Raw genomic sequence first — 18,806 nt, forward strand, 5'->3', positions numbered from 1 at the left:
CATCATGGCCAAGTACCTATTCCTGTGCTGTAATGTTCTATGTTTGAGATTGCCCACACAAAGAAACATAAACTTCACATCTACCCTGCCCCCTCTGGAACTATCCAAGGTGCTGAATTCAAGATAGTACATTAAATCAGGGGTCCCCAACCTTTTTTACACTGCGGACCGGTTTAATATTGACAATATTCTTGCGGACTGGCCAACCCCGGGGGGTGGGGGTATAAGGACAGGAAAGGAATGGAGTTTTATGGACTGAGTGCAGGTCAGTGGGACTAGGTGAGAGCAGCATTTGGCATGGACTAGAAGGGCAGAGATGGCCTGTTTCCGTGCTGTAATTGTTATATGGCTATATGAGTCACTTATAAGGCAATAGCATCATAACATTTTAAGTAAGATTTGGATATTAAACACACAGCACATGTTTTCCTCCTATGAACATATAAAGTCATTGCAACACACCAATATCGCTGAATCAGTGGGAGCCCTGGGCTTGTTTCCCTGCAACAAGACGGTCCTATCGAGGGGTGATGATAGACAGCGATAGTCGAAGGGGGTTCCTTATGTCCAGTCTATTCTGCAATTTAGTTTTCGTTGCGTTCATTGCAGAGATATGTTGGAAATGGAAGCAACATTTTCAGTGCTTTCGTGGCTATCTCAGGATATTTAGCCTTGACTTTGATCCAGAATGCCAGCAGAGATGTTATGTCAAATATACTTTTCAGCCCGCCGTCATTTGCAAGCTCGAGGAATCAATCTCCTTCCCGTGCTGACATGGATGATGCTCGGGTAATGACCTCACGTGCGTTCAAGCTCAACAGTGTGTGACAGGGAATGAGGAAAGGGGCAGCTGACTCCTATCGCCAAATCATATCGTTTCGTCACGGCCCGGTTGCACATGCTTTGCGGCCCGTTACCAGTCCATGGCCCAGTGGTTGGGGACCGCTGCATTAAATTAAAGGACCCCATCTTTCCAGTAGGTTGGGGGGAGGTGTAGAAGATTGTGGAAGACTGCTAAGAGATTCTGATGTATTGCATGTTGGTCAAACAGATTGTGAAACCTTGCACTAATGAAATTGAATGGCCTTGATTAAAGATTATAGATCAGCTTAATTTATCACATGCATATTGAAACATACAGTGTTATGCACTGTTTGCATCAAATCAAATCAGCGAGATTGTTCTGGGCAGCCTGCAAGTGTCACCATGCATCTGGTGCCAAACAACTCACTAAACCTAACCTAGCGTCCTTGGAACGTGGAAAGAAACTTGAGCACCCGGAAGAAGTCCACGTGATCACGGAGAGAAGATACAGGGGGAAACGAATGCTAGTTTTACAGCTGGCATTGTAATAGCATGACACTAACTGCTACATTACTGTACCACCCTTGAAGAATGAAATTTCGGCAGTTTGTGATCAAAGCCGCAATGGTGTGACTTACTCTGGCAACGATACCATTCTCGCCCACGAGTCCAATCCTGCCTCGTGTGTTTATCTCCAGTGTGTACCTCGTATGTGGAATCAGCAGCTGAGGAAAGAAATGATAGGTCACCAGGTTGAGCAGAGCAAGCCTGGGATGGCAATGAACTTCATAATTTATTTTGTTGGAGTGCAGCACGGAATAGGCCCTTCTGGTTCTTTGAGCTGGGCCACCCATCAATCCCCTGATTTAACCCTAGCCTAGCTACAGGACAATTTACAATGATCAATTAATGTGAGAGGAAATGACAGCAACTGGAGGAAACCCACACAGTCACAGAGAGAACATACAAACTCCTTACAGGCAGTGGCGGGAATTGAACCCTGGGTTGCTGGTACTGTAAAGCGTTGTGCCAACCACTATGCTACTGAGCCACCCCAACTCAGGCCTTTGCCTGACAATGGAGACTCCACACGGAACTGCAGGAAAAGAGGGTGGAAAGTGACGCTTATTGTTGGTGAACTTCCCTCTCCTTCCATTATCTCACCAGTAAGGGGCAGGGAGAGTGTGTGGCCATGGTTTTAGCCACTTTTACAAATAATCCCTTTGATCTGTCCTTGTCATGGGTGATCGAGGAAACTTGGACTAGAATCAGGAACACACACAAAATGCTGGAAGAACTCAGCAGGCCAGGCAGCAACTATGGAAATGGCCTTGATCCAGTAAAGCTTCATTAAACCTAGGTCTCAATGAAACTCCACGCACCAATCCCTAGTGAAGCTCCGTCCACTATAGTCCCAATGAAGCTTCACCCTCCATTGTCATTAGTGAAGCTCTGTCCACTAGAACCCAGTGAAGCTCAGCCTACAATTGTCCTCAGTCAAGCACAACTCCCATAGTCCACAGTAGTCCCACACACAACAGTCTCCAGTGAAGCTCCTCCCGCAGACTCATCAAGGTCTACCCACCATTGTCCCCAGTGAAGCTCTACTCATAATGGTCTCCAGTCAAGCTCTACTCTCCATTGTCCCCAGTGAAGCATTGCCAACCAAAGCCCCAGTGGAGCCCCTGCCATGAGAGATCCTAACCAAGGTTTACCAACCATTGACCCCAGCGAAGCCCCTCCCATGATTGTTCCCAGTCAAACCCCTCCGACCATAGACCCCAATTGAGGCCCACGAACCAGTGATGCCACTCCCACTAGTCCTCAGTCAAGGTCCACCCATCCTTCTCCCAAGTGAAGCTCCACCCATGACTGTCCCCAGTAAGGCACCTCCCAGCATAGTCCCCAATCAAGGTCCATTTACCATTTTCTACAGTGAAGTCCCGTTCATGATAATCCCCAGTGAAACCATGTCCACCAAAGCTTCAGTGAATCCCTAGTCTGCAGTGAAGCTCCTGCCACTATTGTTCCCAGGGAAGCAACTGCCCTCAATAGGTTGCAGTGAAGATGGGGTGATACAGGAAAGGAAGAATAGGAATAGGGAGGGAAAGGATAAGAGAGGGACAAAGGAGGGAGGAACAGTGGGGGGGGGAAGAGGCAGAGGAGAAGCACAGTGGAATATCTACAGTATCAGCCGATGGGCAGGGAGCCCAATGAACAAGATTGATATCTCTGGGGCATTTCACAATATGGATGGGAGAGCTGCAGAAAGCACTCCACAGATCGACCTGATACATAGAGATGAGAGAGAGAAAGAGAGACATAAGAGAGAAAGGGAGACAGAGAGAAGAATGGGAAGAAAAAGACACACAGAGACAGAAAGACAATGAGATGAAGGGAAGGACATGGAGACAGAGAGAAGGAGATGGAGCTGGAATAATAGAGGAGGAAGTAAGTGGAAGGGAGAGAGGACTGAGGGAGGGAGGGATATAGAGGAAGAGAAGGAGAGTTGGGGACACTCACCTTGAAGATGGGGTGCACGGCAGGAAGCTGCCTCAACGTGGCGATGCAGAACACCTCCTCCAGGAGGTGAGTCCCACACAGGTGGAAACCCATCTGGTGTATCTGGAAATCAGAACTCCGCACCCAGATTTTGGCCAGCAGCCAGACGTTCTCTGGATCCGAGGGCAGAAAGATGGGATTGTTTGGCCCAGGGTTCTGCCCAAGCTGCAGGGGAGGGAAGGTGAAGGTTTGAAACAGTGTGAAACGTTGGCCTGGAATAGGAGCCTCTGATCCTGAGCTTCTGAAGGCACCCAATGCTACTCACTCACTCTTTCTGCTTGTTGTACATTCCCAGAGAACATAGAAGGCCATTCAGCCGACTAAGTCCATGCTAACTCCCTGCCACCTTCCCTCTCCCTCAGCTTCAATCTCATCCTTTCCTTTCCCCTCTCCCTGAATCAGAATTAGGTTTAATGTCACCAGCACAGTTTGTGAAATGTTGTTGCTTTGTGGCAGCAATATAGTTCAATTTTGGAACGTGTGGGTTTTCTATGGATCCTCCAGTTTACTTGCCCAAAGTAGTGCAAAAAGAGAGCAAAAACAACAGTGGAGGTACTGAATACCTCCACAGAAATCTGATGATGGAGGGAAAGAAGCTGTTCCTGAAACACCTGAGTGTGTGTCTTCAGGCTCCTGTACCTTGTCCTTAAGGGTAGCAATAAGAGGAGGACATATCCTGTGTGATGGTGAATCTTAATAATGGATGCCATATCACCATTTGATGATGCGCTCAAAGCTGGGGAGGCTAGTGCCCATGATGGAGATGGTTGAGTTTGCAACTTTCTACAGCTTTTTTACAGTCATGTGCAGTGGTCCCTCCACACCAGATGGTGATGCAATCAGCTAGAATGGTGCCATTGCTCTCTGCCTTCACATCTCTCTATATACTCTCCCATCTTCTCTTAGTCTTTCTCTTCTTTCCTCTCTCTCCTATCTTACTCCTTCTTTTCCCTCATTCCCTTGATTCCTCCCCTTTCCATCAGTCTTTCTTTTTCATTTCTCTCCCATCTCTCCCCCTCCTTTTCTCCTCTTTTTCCTTCCCTCCTTCCTGCTGTTTGCTCTCTCCCTTTCTTTCTCTACCACACTCTGCCACCCCCTCTCTCTTCCCATCTCCCTCCTCCTCTCATCTCCGTCTCCCCTCTCCCTCCCCCAGCCCCCTCTGTCTCTCTATGTCTTGTTCTCCCTCTCCATTCCTTTCCAGCCACAAACATCCTCGTTCTTTCATTGTCTCTCTTCCTCTCTGCCTTCAGACCATTACTGGGTGGCAGTAATGGTCCTTCCATCATTCCCAGATCCCACATGCCCACTCCCCCAGCTACCTGGATGGCCAGAGGCATCAGCCTGTTCTGGGGGTCCTGGAACAACAGACAGAGGGGAGCTGCCACGTATTGCTGTTTCCCCTTAATCACATTTCCAATAGTTCCATCCAAGATCTTGTAGTCCACAATGTAAATGTTCCCTTTCTGTGAACAGACACAAGAAACACACACAGAGTCATAGATAAGAGAGAGAAATGTCCTCACTAAAACCAACACAAAAAGCAATCGACACACAATGTGGGGCGACAGCATAACACTTTTAATACTTTGGTTACCCGCTATTAAGATTTTTGCAGAATTTCTCTAGAAAATCTAATTATGTCAACGGACAGCAGAATTCTAAAATGCTGGAGGAACTCAGGAGGTCAGGTCACTTCACAGCTCTCACTTCATTTCCCACTCCCTACCCACCCACCTCTCCTCTCACCTGGCTTCACCGATCACCTGTCAGGTGTGCAGAAGAAAACTGGAGATCCATCTGGCAGTATTATCAGGGGATCAGAGGTTGAGAGAGTCAATAACTTTAAATTCCTTGGCATTATCATGTCAGAGGATCTATCCTGGAATTTGCATATAACTGCCATTACAAAGAAGTTTACTTTCTTAGAACTTTGCGTGGATTTGACATGTCATCGAAAATGTTGACAAATCTCTAGATGCAGAGTGGGGAGTATCCTGACTGCTTGTATCACAGCCTGGTATGGAATCATTAATGCACAAGAATGGAAAAGCCTACAGAAAGTAGTGGATATGGCCCAGACCTTCACGGGAAAAGCTACCCCCACCATTGAGCACACCTACAAGGAGAGACCACAAGACCATAAGCTATAGGAGCAGAATTATGCCATATGGCCCATCGAGTCTGCTCCAGCATTTCATCACGGCTAATCCAATTTTTCTTCTCAGCCCCAATCCCTTGCTTTCATCCTGTATCTCTTAATGCCCTGACCAATCAAAAATCTATCAACTTCCGCCTTAAATATACACACAGACTTGGTCTCCACAGCTGCCTGTGGCAAAGAATTCCAGATTCACCACTTTCTGTCTAAAGAAATCCCTCCTCATCTCGATTTCAAAAGGTTGTCCCTCCATTCTGTGTCCTCTGGTCTTAGACTGTCCCACCAAAAGAAACATCCCCTCCACATCTACTCTATTGAGGCCTTTCACCATTCGATAGGTTTCAATGACGTCACCTCTCATTCTTCTGAATTCCAGCGAATATAGGTTAGGGCCATCAAACGCTCTTCATATGACAAGCTATTCAATCCCAGAATCATTTTTATGAACCCCCTTCAAACCCTCTTCAGTTTCAGCATATCTTTTCTACAATAAGGGACACAAAACTGCTCACAATACTCCAAGTGAGGCCTCACCAGTGCTCTATAAAGCCTCAAACTTACATCCTCACTTTTATTTTCTAGTCCTCTTGAACTGAATGCTAACATTGCATTTGCCTTCCTCACCACAGGGTCAACCACAAGAAAGCAGCATCCATCAGCAAAGGCCACCACCATCCAAGACATGCTCTCTTCTTGCTGCCGCCATCAGGAAGGAAGTACAGGAGCTATACATCCCACACCACAAGGTTCAGGAACAGTTATTACCCATAAGACCATAAGACAAAGGAGCAGAAGTAGGCCATTCGGCCCATCGAGTCTGCTCCGCCATTTTATCATGAGCTGATCCATTTTATCCTATTTAGTCCCACTCCCCCGCCTTCTCACCATAACCTTTGATGCCCTGGCTACTCAGATACCTATCAATCTCTGCCTTAAATACACCCAATGACTTGGCCTCCACTGCTGCCCGTGGCAACAAATTCCATAGATTCACCACCCTCTGACTAAAAAAATTTCTTCGCATTTCTGTTCTGAAAGGGTGCCCTTCAATCCTGAAGTCATGCCCTCTCGTACTAGACTCCCCCATCATGGGAAACAACTTTGCCACATCCACTCTGTCCATGCCTTTTAACATTCGAAATGTTTCTATGAGGTCTCCCCTCATTCTTCTAAACTCCAAGGAATAGAGTCCAAGAGCGGACAAACGTTCCTCATGTGTTAACCCTCTCATTCCCAGAATCATTCTAGTGAATCTTCTCTGTACCCTCTCCAACGTCAGCACATCCTTTCTTAAATAAGGAGACCAAAACTGCCCACAGTACTCCAAGTGAGGTCTCACCAGCGCCTTATAGAGCCTCAACATCACATCCCTGCTCCTATACTCTATTCCTCTAGAAATGAATGCCAACATTGCTTTCGCCTTCTTCACTACCGACTCAACCTGGAGGTGAACTTTAAGGGAATCCTGTACGAGGACTCCCAAGTCCCGTTGCATCTCCGAACTTTGAATTCTTTCCCCATTTAAATAATAGTCTGCCTGTTTATTTTTTCTGCCAAAGTGCATAACCATACACTTTCCAACATTGTACTTCATTTGTCACTTCTCTGTCCATTCTTCCAATCTATCCAAGTCTCTCTGCAGACTCTCCATTTCCTCAGCACTACCGGCCCCTCCACCTATCTTCGTATTGTCAGCAAACTTAGCCACAAAGCCATCTATTCCATAATCCAAATCGTTGATGTACAATGTAAAAAGAAGCAGCCTCAACACGAACCCCTGTGGAACACCATGGTAACCGGCAGCCAACCAGAATAGGATCCCTTTATTCTCACTCTCTGTTTCCTGCCAATCAGCCAATGCTCTATCCATGTATGTAACTTTCCTGTAATTCCATGGGCTCTTATCTTGTTAAGTAGCCTCATGTGTGGCACCTTGTCAAAGGCCTTCTGAAAATCCAAATATACAACATCCACTGCATCTCCCTTGTCTAGCCTACTGGTAATTTCCTCAAAAAATTGTAATAGGTTTTTCAGACAGGATTTTCCTTTAAGGAATCCACGCTGAGTTCTGCCTATCTTGTCATATGTCTCCAGGTACTCTGTAACCTCATCCTTGACAATCGACTCCAACAACTTCCCAACCACCGACGTCAAGCTAACAGGTCTATAATTTCCTTTTTGCTTCCTTGCCCCCTTCTTAAATAGCGGAGTCACATTTGCAATCTTCCAGTCTTCCGGAACCATGCCAGAATCTATCGACTTTTGAAAGATCATCGCTAATGCCTCCGCAATCTCCACAGCTACTTCCTTCAGAACACGAGGGTGCATTCCATCTGGTCCAGGAGATTTATCGACTTTTAGCCTATTCAGCTTCCTGAGTACTTTCTCTGTCGTAATTGTGACTGCGCACACTTCTCTTCCCTGCCACCCTTGAGTGTCCGGTATCCTGCTGTGTTCCTCAGTGAAGACTGATGCAAAATGCTTGTTCAGTTCCTCTGCCATCTCCTCATCTCCCATTACAATTTCTCCAGCATCATTTTCTATCGGTCCTATATCTACTCTCACCTGTCTTTTACTCTTTATATACTTGAAAAAGCTTTTAGTATCCTCTTCGATATTATTTGCTCGCTTGCTTTCATAGTTAATCTTTTCTCTCTTAATGACCTTCTTGCTTTCCTTTTGTAAGGTTTTAAAGACTTCCCAATCCTCTGTCTTCCCACTAATTTTTGCTTCCTTGTATGCCCTCTCCTTAGCTTTAACTTTGGCTTTGACTTCTCTTGTCAACCACGGTTGCATCCTTTTTCCACTCGAAAATTTCTTCTTTTTTGGAATATACCTGTCTTGCACATTCCTCATTTCTCGCATAAACTCCAGCCACTGCTGCTCTGCCGTCTTTCCCGCCAGTGTCTCTTTCCAGTCAACTTTGGCCAGTTCCTCTCTCATGCCACTGTAGTTTCCTTTACTCCACTGAAACACCGACACATCAGATTTCGGCTTCTCTTTTTCAAATTTCACAGTGAACTCAATAATGTTATGATCACTGTCTCCTAAGGGTTCCTTCACCTCAATCTCTCCAATCACCTCTGGTTCATTACACAATACCCAATCCAGTACAGCCGATCCCCTAGTGGGCTCAACAACAAGCTGTTCTAAAAAGCCATCTCACAGACATTCTACAAATTCTCTCTCTTGAGATCCAGTGCCGACCTGATTTTTCCAATCTACTCGCATGTTAAAATCCCCCACAATTATCATAACACTGCCTTTCTGACAAGCCTTTTCTATTTCCTGTTGTAATTTGTAGTCCACATTCCTGCAGCTGTTTGGAGACCTATAAATAACTGCCATCAGGGTCCTTTTACCCCTGCTATTCCTTAGCTCAACTCATAAAGATTCTGCACCTTCCGATCCTATATCACCTCTTTCTAATGATTTAATATCATTTCTTACCAATAAAGCCACGCCTCCCCCTCTGCCTACCTTCCTATCCTTCCGATACACCGTGTATCCTTGGACGTTCAGCTCCCAGAGACATGCATCCTTTAGCCAGGTCTCAGTGATGGCCACAATATCATACCTGCAAATCTGTAGCTGTATAACAAGATCATCCACCTTATTCCTTATGCTGCGTGCATTTAAGTACAACACCTTAAGACCAGTATTTGATATTTTTTGCTTTGATTTCACTGCAACTTTATTGCACTGTAACTCATCCCAATGGCTACACATTTGCCCCATCACCTGCCTGTCTTTCCTGACATCTTTACTGCTCACTATCTTAGATTTATTTCTGTTTTCCCCTTCCTCCGCTCTATCATTCCGGTTCCCATCCCTCTGCCAAATTAGTTTAAACCCTCCCTAACAGCTCTATTAAACTTTCCCGCCAGGATATTGGTCCCCTTCGGGTTCAGGTGTAACCTGTCCTTTTTGAACAGGTCATACTTCCCCCAGAAGAGATCCCAATTATCCAAGAATCTGAAGCCCTGCCCCCTACACCAGTCTGTCAGCCAGGCACTCATCTGCCTGATCCGACTACTCTTGCCCTCGCTAGCATGTGGCACAGGTAGCAATCCCGAGATTACTACCCTGGAGGTCCTGCTTCTCAGCTTCCTTCCTAACTCCTGGAAATCTCTCTTCAGGACCTCCTCCTTTGTACTATCTATGTCATTGGTACCAACATGTACCAAGACAACTGGCTGCTCACCCTTCCCCTTTAGAATACCCAGGACCCGATCCGAGACATCCCGTACCCTGGCACCTGGGAGGCAACGCACCATGCGGGTATATCTGTCAGGCTCACAGAATCTCCAGTCTGTTCCCCTGACTATGGAATCCCCCACGACTACCGCATTTCTCTTCTCCCTCCTTCTCTCCTGCACAACAGTACCAGGCTCAGTGCCAGAGACCCGGTCACCGTGGGCGTCCCCTGTCAGGTCATCCCCCTCAACGGCATCCAGAACAAGATATTTGTTGCTGAGGGGGACAGCCACAGGGGTGCTCTCCACTATCCGGGCATTTCCCTTCCCTCTCTTGACAGTGACCCAGTGTTCTGACTCCTGTAGCCTAGGGATGTCTACTGACTCCTGTAGCCTAGGGATGACTACCTCCCTGTAGCTCCTCAACCATCAGGTTCCTGGACCAGCGTGGATAACTTTACTCACCTCAACACTGAACTGATTTCACAACCTATGGACTCACTTTCAAGGAGACTACAACTTACATTCTCAACTTTATTTATCTATTAATTAATTAATTAATTAATTAGTTCTGTTTTTACAGTTTGTCTTCTTTTCACATTGGGTGTTTGTCCATCTTTGTGCTAAGTTTTTCCACTGATTCTATTGTGTTTTTTGTACCTACTGTGCATGCCCACAGTAAAATTATCTTGGGGTGGTATATGGTGATGTTTACGTAATTTGATCATGAATTTACTTTGAAATTTTGAACACCTTCCCCTTTTACCCCTCCATTCAGGCCTGATGAAGGGCCTTGACCTGAATTCCGGTTATTCCCCTTGATGGATGCTGCCTGACCTTCTGAGTTCCTCCAGCATTTTGTGTGTTACTCTGTATGTCCAGCATCTGCAGAATATCTGCACCTATCAGTCATTCAGAAATGTATAAGGTCTTATTATTCTGGAAATTGTGCATTTACATTTGAAATGCGGAGTCATAATTAATGTAAGCTTGAATGGAAGTGGTTGTCATAGTATGCTCATCAGTTTTGTCTACTCTTGAGCATCTCTTTTAAGTTGCCAGGTCTGGAGGACCTGAGTTGCAAGGAAAGATAGAATTTTTTTTTCTGTGCCATATTCTGCCAGAGCCTTGGCGACCACTTTTTAAAGTGGTTGTCTTGGAGGAAAGATTCTGTGAGTGTTCTCCCACGTCCTTCTCACAGCGCAGTCTTTTTTTTACGAGGCCGAGTTGTGAGCTTGACACTCAACCCGGCACGGGTGGAAAGTATGCCCGGGAGCGACCCGATTGGGTTCGAACTCGGGAACTTTCGCTCCAGAGTCTGGCGCTGATATCACTGCGCCATCAGCTGGCCAAAAGATTGAATAGGTTAGGACTTTAAGGTAAGTTTGGATTGGTACATGCATGGAGGGGTATGGAGAGCTATTGTCCTGGTGCAGTCCATGGGAATAGGTGAGTAGGTAGTTTAAATGGTTCGGCATGGACTAGATGGGCTGAAGGACTTGTGTCTGTGCTGTACTTTTCTATGACTCCACGTTGGACTATTTTTCTGTCTTTTTGTTCATGTCAAAAAGGGATGTGATGTTGAGGCTCTATAAGGCACCCGTGAGACCACACTTGGAGTATTGTGTGCAGTTATGGGCTCCTTATTTTAGAAAGGTTATACTGACTTTGGAGAGGGTTCAGAAAAGATTCACGCAAATGATTCCAGGAACGTCTGGCAGCCCTTGGGCTGTATTCCCCGGAGTTCAGGAGAATGAAGGGGGATCTCATAGAAACATTCCAAATGTTAAAGAGCCTGAACAGACTAGGTATGACAAAGTTATTTCCCATGGTAGGGGGGTCCAGGACAAGAAGGCATGACTTCAGGATTGAAGGACATCTATTTAGAACTGAGATGCAGGGAAATTACTTTAGTCAGAGGATGGTAAATTTGTGGAATTTGTTGCCACGAGCGGCTGAGGAGGCCAAGTCATTGGGTGTATTTAAGGCAAAGATAGATAGGTTCTTGATTAGCCAGGGCATCGAAGGGTATGGGGTGAAGGCAGAGGAGTGGAGATGACTGGAAGAACTGGATCAGCCCCTGATTGAATGGCAGAGCAGAGTCGATGAGCTGAATGGTCTTATGGTCAACCTCCCACTTTGCATTTAAAAGGTTTTTGTTGGGCAGCACAGTAGTGTATTGGTTAGTGTAACACTATAACAGTGCCAGTGAACAGGTTTGATTCCATTGCTGCCTGTAAGAAGTTTGCACATTCTCCCCAAGACTGCATGTGAATTCCAGTACCCTCCCAAATTCTAGACATATACGGGTCAGATTAGCTTTCTTTGGTACAAGGTCTCTTCCAGCCTGTGGTTGAGAACACAGCTGGGAAATCAGTGTGCAGACTTTAAAATGTATGCAGGACACCACTCTCTGCAGTCCTCTCTACCCAGGGCCCTGATGTACAAGGGAAGGATTGTCACAACTGCCACTGCCCAGGAAATGTGTGATGGGCCGGTGTAGAGGGAGCTTCACTCTGTGTCTCACCCTGGGAGTGTGTGATGGGACAGTGTAGAGGGAGCTTCACTCTGTGTCTCACCCTGGGAGTGTGTGATGGGACCGTGTAGAGGGAGTTTCACTCTGCGTCTGACCCTTTTTTCTTTTGTCGGTGCTATACAATATTTACAAACCAGTGAATAACACATTTACTACACTACAAACAGACAATACATGTTAAACCAATATATTGCCATCCTCGTCAATGATGGCATTTACACCCCGCGGAGCCCAACGGTCCCGGAACATCTCGACGGTCGCCGTGGACTGTGCGTATTCCTTTTCAATGTTCACCCGGGCTCGAACATACCCCCTAAACATAGCCAGGCAGTCCGCCCGGGGAGAACCTCCTGCCACCCTTTTCCAGGAGCCACGGATGGCAATTTTCGCCAGCCCCAGGAGCAAGTTGACAAGGACATCCTCATCCCTCTGTGCCCCCCTCCTTACTGGATGACCATATATGAATAGGGTGGGACTGAAATGCAACCAGAAGGCGAGAAGCAGCCCACGCAAATACGCGAAAAGGGGCTGCAGCCTCACACACTCCACGTACATATGGTACACGGTCTCCTCCAGCCCGCAGAAGTGACACGCGGCTGGGAGATCCGTGTACAAACTAAAGAACCTATTGCAGGGCACCGCTTTATGCAGCACCCTCCAGCCGAGATCCCCAAGGTGCATGGGAAGGACTCCCTTGTAGAGGGACTTCCACTGGGGACCCCCCTCACCTCCAGGTGGAAAGACCGACCGCCATGGCGTGTCGGGACGGTGGACAAATGCTAGGAAGTGGAGGGTGTGGAGCAGCAGCCCATAAAGGTACCTCCTGCCTGCATCCCTAAATGGGATTGTGGGTGTTGATGAAAGACGGCTCAAGTTGTGTGGATTCGTCTCTCGGGTAAGGCTGCGGGGCCTGGGCCCGACGAGCAGCTCAGCCCGAGTCGTTCCACACACCTGAGCCGCACTGACATCCGTTGAGACAGGGCAAGGGTCGGCCAGGACCCCGCCCTCTGCCAGAGGAGGGGATTCCCGGCCTGAGGCAACCATGTTCCAGACTCTCAGTAGGTCCTGATAGAAGCCGGGCAGCCTCTGCAAAGCAGCACGGCTGACGCCCGCCGGTGGTAGCTGCATATCTTCGGCAAGACAGCAGCCCCTCCGGAGGAAGAAAGTCGCCAACACGTGCCACCTGGGAGGGTGCTCGGCGTACAGGAATCTCTGCAGCGTCCTGAGGCGGAGAGCCGCCAGTCGTGTGCGTACACACACCAGCGACTGTCCGCCCTCTCCTTCTGGGAGACTCAGAACCGCTGCAGAGACCCAGTGCTTCCTGTTTCCCCAGAAGAAGTCCACTAGCTTCCTCTGCATTCTTGCGACAAAAGGGGCAGGGGGGGCCAAGGTGACCATCCGGTACCACAACATGGAGGCCACCAGCTGGTTTATGACCACCACCCTGCCTCGATAGGAAAGCACCCTGAGAAGGCCTGACCAGCGCCCTAGCCGGGCCATGACCTTTGTCTCCAGGTCCTGCCAGTTCGCCAGCCAGGTCTCCCCAGAAGGACTCAGGTAGACTCCCAGATAGAGAAGACGTCTGGTGCTCCACTCAAAAGCTCTCATCTCCTCCGGCAGGGAGTCCACCTGCCACTGGCCTACTAAGAGTCCGGAACATTTCGCCCAGTTGATCCTGGCGGAGGATGCCGCCGAGAAAACATCTTGGCACTCGCGCATCCTCCGCAGGTCACAGGGGTCTGTCATCATGAGGAGTACGTCATCGGCGTAGGCCGAGAGGACGACCCCCATGTCCGGTTCGCGCAGAACCAGACCTGTCAGCCTTCGCCGAAGAAGGCCGAGGAATGGCTCGACACAGATCGCATACAGTTGACCGGACATGGGGCACCCTTGACGCACTCCTCTTCGGAAGTGGATAGGTCCTGTCAATGATCCATTAATTTTAACTAGGCACTCTGCGGCAGAGTACAGGAGCCGAACTCGGGCCACAAAGTGTGGTCCGAGCCCAAAAGCCTGCAGGGTGCCCACCAGGAAACTGTGGTCCACCCGGTCAAAAGCCTTCTCCTGGTCAAGAGAAAGAAACGCTGCCGGGGTCCCAGTCTCCTGGAGTAGGTGGATCAGGTCCCGTACTAGGTGGACATTGTCCTGGATGGAGCGGCCCGGGACTGTATAAGATTGGTCAGGATGGACCACCTGTCCAATTACCGAACCCAGACGGTTGGCCATTGCCCGGGCGAAGATCTTGTAGTCCACGCACAAGAGGGAGACCGGCCGCCAGTTCTTTAGCAGGCGGAGGTCTCCCTTCTTGGGCAGTAGGACCACAACAGCTCTCCGCCATGAGAGGGGCATTTCTCCAGTGGCTAGGCTCTCCCCTAGGACAAGGCTGTAATCATCCCCCAGGACATCCCAAAAAGCCTGATAAAACTCAACACTCAGTCCATCCAAACCAGGGGACTTGCCCCTCCGGAGTTGCCGAAGGGCAGTGGACAGCTCCTCCCGAGTCAGGGGGGCATCCAGACGCACTGCGTCCTCTGGGCTGACCTTCGGCAAATCCTCCCAGACCTCATTACACGCCTCCGCATTTGACGGATCAGGCGAGAATAAGGACCGATAGAATGAACGGACCTCGTTGTTAATTCCATCAGGGTCCGTGATGGAGGAGCCATCGGCAGCCAGCAGCTCCACTAGCTGCTTTTGAACTCCCCGCCACCTTTCCAACGAGTAGAAGAAGGGTGAGCCACGGTCCAAATCCTGCAGCATTTGGATCCGTGACCTCACGTACGCACCTCGGGACTGCTGAAGCTGCAGGTTCCTTAGTGCGTCCTTCTTCTCCTGGTATTCCTGCCACAGCTGCTGGTCTCCAGCGGTCGGACCGAGGCGGGACTCCAGGTCAAGCAACGCTCTCTCAAGCTGCTCAACCTCAGAGCTCCGCCTCTTTGTCGACCCCCTAGTGTACTCCCGACATAAAAACCGGATGTGGGCTTTGCCCACATCCCACCATAGCCGTAGGGAGCAGAAATCTCTTCGCCTCTCCTTCCAGGAGACCCAGAAAGCTCGGAACGAATCCCGGAATCGGCTGTCCTCCAGCAGCCGGTTGTTAAAATGCCAGTACCCGGATCCCACCCGAGGGTGTAGTGGAATAAATTCCATCCACACAAGGTGATGATCCGAGCACGACACCGGCCGCATGGAGGACGCCGACACGCGGGAGACGTAGGCCCGAGAGATGTAAATGCGGTCTATCCTGGAACCTCCTTCTCTAGACCTTCTCGAGAAGGCGCTAGAGTTGGGGTGAAGATTCCGCCAGCTGTCCACCAAGTCAAAGGAGCCGACTAGCTCCTTTAACTTTTTTGCCGATGCTGGGTCGCGTTGGAGGCCCGAACGGTCCTCCGCCTCGAGGGTACAATTGAAATCTCCCCCGAGGATGACGCAATCCCCAGGATCGATGGAGCTCAGCAGGGTGGACAGCTGGCAGAATAGGCGCGTCTGCATCACACCGCGCCTGGGAGCATACACATTGATAAAATGCAATGGTACGCCATCCAGGCGCACAACCAGGTGGAGCAGACGGCCGGGCACAACGTCCTGGACTCTTTCAATTACTGGCTGGAAGGTCGGGGCCAACAGGATCGCCACCCCGCTAGAAATGGAGCTGAGGTGGCTCATGTAGACCCCGCCCCGCCACTCCAGGAGCCAAGCAGACTCGTCCCCAGGGATGGTATGGGTTTCCTGCAGGAAACTCACCGTATACCGCCCATCCCTGAGGGCTGAGAGATTGTTATGCCTGCGAAGAGGACCCCTGCTGCCGTTTACGTTGAGACTAGCTATGGTAAGCTTCATGGCGGGAGCACACTAGGTCTCAGCAGCTGTGCCCATTTCGGTGAGAGCGGAGGCGCCCTCCACCACACTGTCCGGAAAGAAAGCAAGGTTACTTTTTGCCTTCCGGGCTCGAGCGGTACCAGCGACACCCTGTGACCCACCATCCCCCGTAGGAGCGAGGCTGCTTCTCCCTCTAATGTCCCTTACTAGGTCATCTAGGAAGGATTTTAGTTGCCGTCTGTCGTTCCCCGCCACCGCATTCCTCTTTCCCTTTCCCTTTCGTCCGAGGATGACTCGCAGGGACCTCACCAGCCTCGGCATGCTGGGCCAGCGTAGCGAGGCTAGTTGAGGCCGGTGCTTGGCACCCTCAGAGGTAAGAATAAAATGCTTAATTTCCTCTACAGGTATCAATGGGGACTTCTCAGGAGGGGTGAGGATGTCCATTATTTCACTATCGAAAGAGTCCCCCTCCAACCCGTCACTGCAGACAGAATCCCCATCGGCCTCCCCGCATGTTCCAAAAGATGGCTGCGCTTGTGACCCATACCGCGCAGCGGGCACCTCGCTCTTACCTGCCCGCTCCACCGTCGCATCAGCCTCATCCACATTTGCGACAGTGGAGGGACAATCCCCAGGGACTCCCTGCAAGTCATTAATTGCTGGGGTCGACGTGCACAGAAAAACGCCCTCCCCAGGGGGCAGGCATAGAGGGGAACCCGGCACCTTTGGTCCAAGGGATTCACAAGCAGCCTGGTGCTGAGAATGAGAGCGCTTTGTCTCGTCTCCTCTTACATTATTCGGTACACTGGCCTCCAGAGAGGCGCTGACTTGTAGGTCCTGGGTGGAGGCCTCCAGGGCTGCCTCATTGGTGCAAACAGGGCTATCACAAGCTATTTGCACAACCACACCATCTTCCCCAGGACTGGTGGCTACATCTGGGGACTCAGGTTTAGAACCAACCCCTACCCGGATTCCCACCCCTTCCTGGGACTCCTCCGCATCTACATCCCCTGCCCTCTTGCGGGAACGTTCCCTTCTCCTCTTCACACCGGAGGAGCACACAGGTGCAGGCTTCACCGATGGGGCGGCGCTCTCTGTTTCCATCGCCCCGTCTGCTAGCGCACCTCCCCGAGCCCCACGCTCCACTTCAGGCGAAATGGGCGTGAGCTCTGCAGCCTCAAAGGCCCGCTTCTTACTGTGTTTGGATTTCCCCTTTGCCTTCTTACTCCGCACAGACTCCCACCCGAACCACAGGGAGAGGAGCAGGGACCGACCCAACCGTAGGAGTAGAGGTAGGGGTAGGGGCAGGGGCAGGGTGAGGGGCTGGGGCAGGATTACGGGCGGGGGCAGGGTCAGATGCAGGCGCAGATGCACGTGCAGGAGTAGGATCAGGGGCAGAGGTAGCTGGGGCACTGGTGCCCGAAATGGGCTCCCTCGGGTTCCGGCCGGCAGGACAGTCCCTCCGAAAGTGCCCCACCCCCCTGCACGCATGGCACCGCGGGCGCTCGGAGCTCCAGTACACCTGATAATCCACTCCCTCATGCCGGACAGTAAACCGGCCCTCAACATCGTCCTCCCTTTCCAGCTGCATGAATACCTGACGCCGGAAAGAGATTACGGTGCGGAGGGTGCGTCTCTTAAATTTGTGTCGGATGGCAGTGATCTCCGACCTTACTTGCCCTAAACGGGCCAGTGGGGGTAGCAAGTCCTCATTTGGAATGAAAGGCTTAACATGCCCAAGCACGATACGTTGCGTGGGGGCCGTCACCAGCTCCATAGGTAAAAAGATGTTGTCTACCGTGACTCCCCTGCTTAGGGCCCGGTGCACTAGCTCTTCATTCACCAGATAAAACACCGCCTTTCCAAACTCCTTCTCGGTGGCCAGAATACCACCTTTCCCAACAAGGTCCTCCATTGCCTCCGTACACTTTTCTAGTGTCATTCCAGGGCGCAAAATACATTGCACCCCACGTTCCACCTTCACCGACCGAAAAAGGGCGTTGTCCGAGGCCGGGGAGGCAGCCGCCCTTGCGTAACTCCCCGAAGGCCCGCGACTCCCTGGAGACCGGTCCGGCATGCTGGCGCTCTTTCCAGTCCGAGAATCCTACAGCGGTGCCGGTTAGAAGTCCTGGAACGAGTCGAATAACTGGCCGGGAAAGTTTGCAGTCGACAGTTCCTCGCTGGCTCGACGCCAGGAAAGGCTCCGTCGGACTTGCAGAGACCCAGGCCGGGAGAGGCCGAAACGTCCTTCCAGATGCTTCGGCACCAACACCGGACGAAAATCAGGAAAAACAATGGAGGAGGAACGTTACCCCGCTGTCAATGGGGGGGAACGACGGCGTTTGCCTCCGGTTTTGGAGCGAACCGGCTTCCTGGCGAGTTGCCAGCGGCCGCAGCTGGGAGCTATGCAGTTAGCAGCCGCCAACAAACCCAGCCCAAACCGGCAGTAAAACTGCACACCGAGTTTCTTCACCAGCGCCGTCACTCACTCGATTGTTCAAGAGACTTTTAGAGCCACCTCCAAAGTATTCCACGAACTTTATCCAGTAGTTTTGCCTCGATTTCTCCCAGCTCAGTCAGCACAGCTCCTCTCTGTGTCTGACCCTGGGAGTGTGTGATGGGACAGTGTAGAGGGAGCTTCACTCTGTGTCTGACCCTGAGATAGTGTGCTGGGACATTGTAGAGAGAGCTTCACTCTGTGTTTGACCTTGGGAATGGGATCTCCATATCT

At 50.2% G+C, this 18,806-nt stretch overlaps 1 protein-coding gene across 1 annotated transcript in view; it reads right to left on the reverse strand.

Moving 5' to 3' along the window:
* LOC140197850 (polyunsaturated fatty acid 5-lipoxygenase-like) overlaps window positions 1-18,806 on the reverse strand; it is an 83,442-nt gene that overhangs the window by 32,261 nt on the left and 32,375 nt on the right. Inside the window, exons 7-9 of the mRNA XM_072258370.1 lie at window positions 4,686-4,829; window positions 3,328-3,531; window positions 1,443-1,529 (exon numbers count right to left, since the gene is read on the reverse strand). Coding sequence (XP_072114471.1) covers window positions 1,443-1,529; window positions 3,328-3,531; window positions 4,686-4,829 — 435 coding nt within the window. The remainder of the gene's footprint in view (window positions 1-1,442; window positions 1,530-3,327; window positions 3,532-4,685; window positions 4,830-18,806) is intronic.

This window comes from Mobula birostris, chromosome 5 (assembly GCF_030028105.1).
Source record: "Mobula birostris isolate sMobBir1 chromosome 5, sMobBir1.hap1, whole genome shotgun sequence".
Taxonomy (NCBI): domain Eukaryota; kingdom Metazoa; phylum Chordata; class Chondrichthyes; order Myliobatiformes; family Myliobatidae; genus Mobula; species Mobula birostris.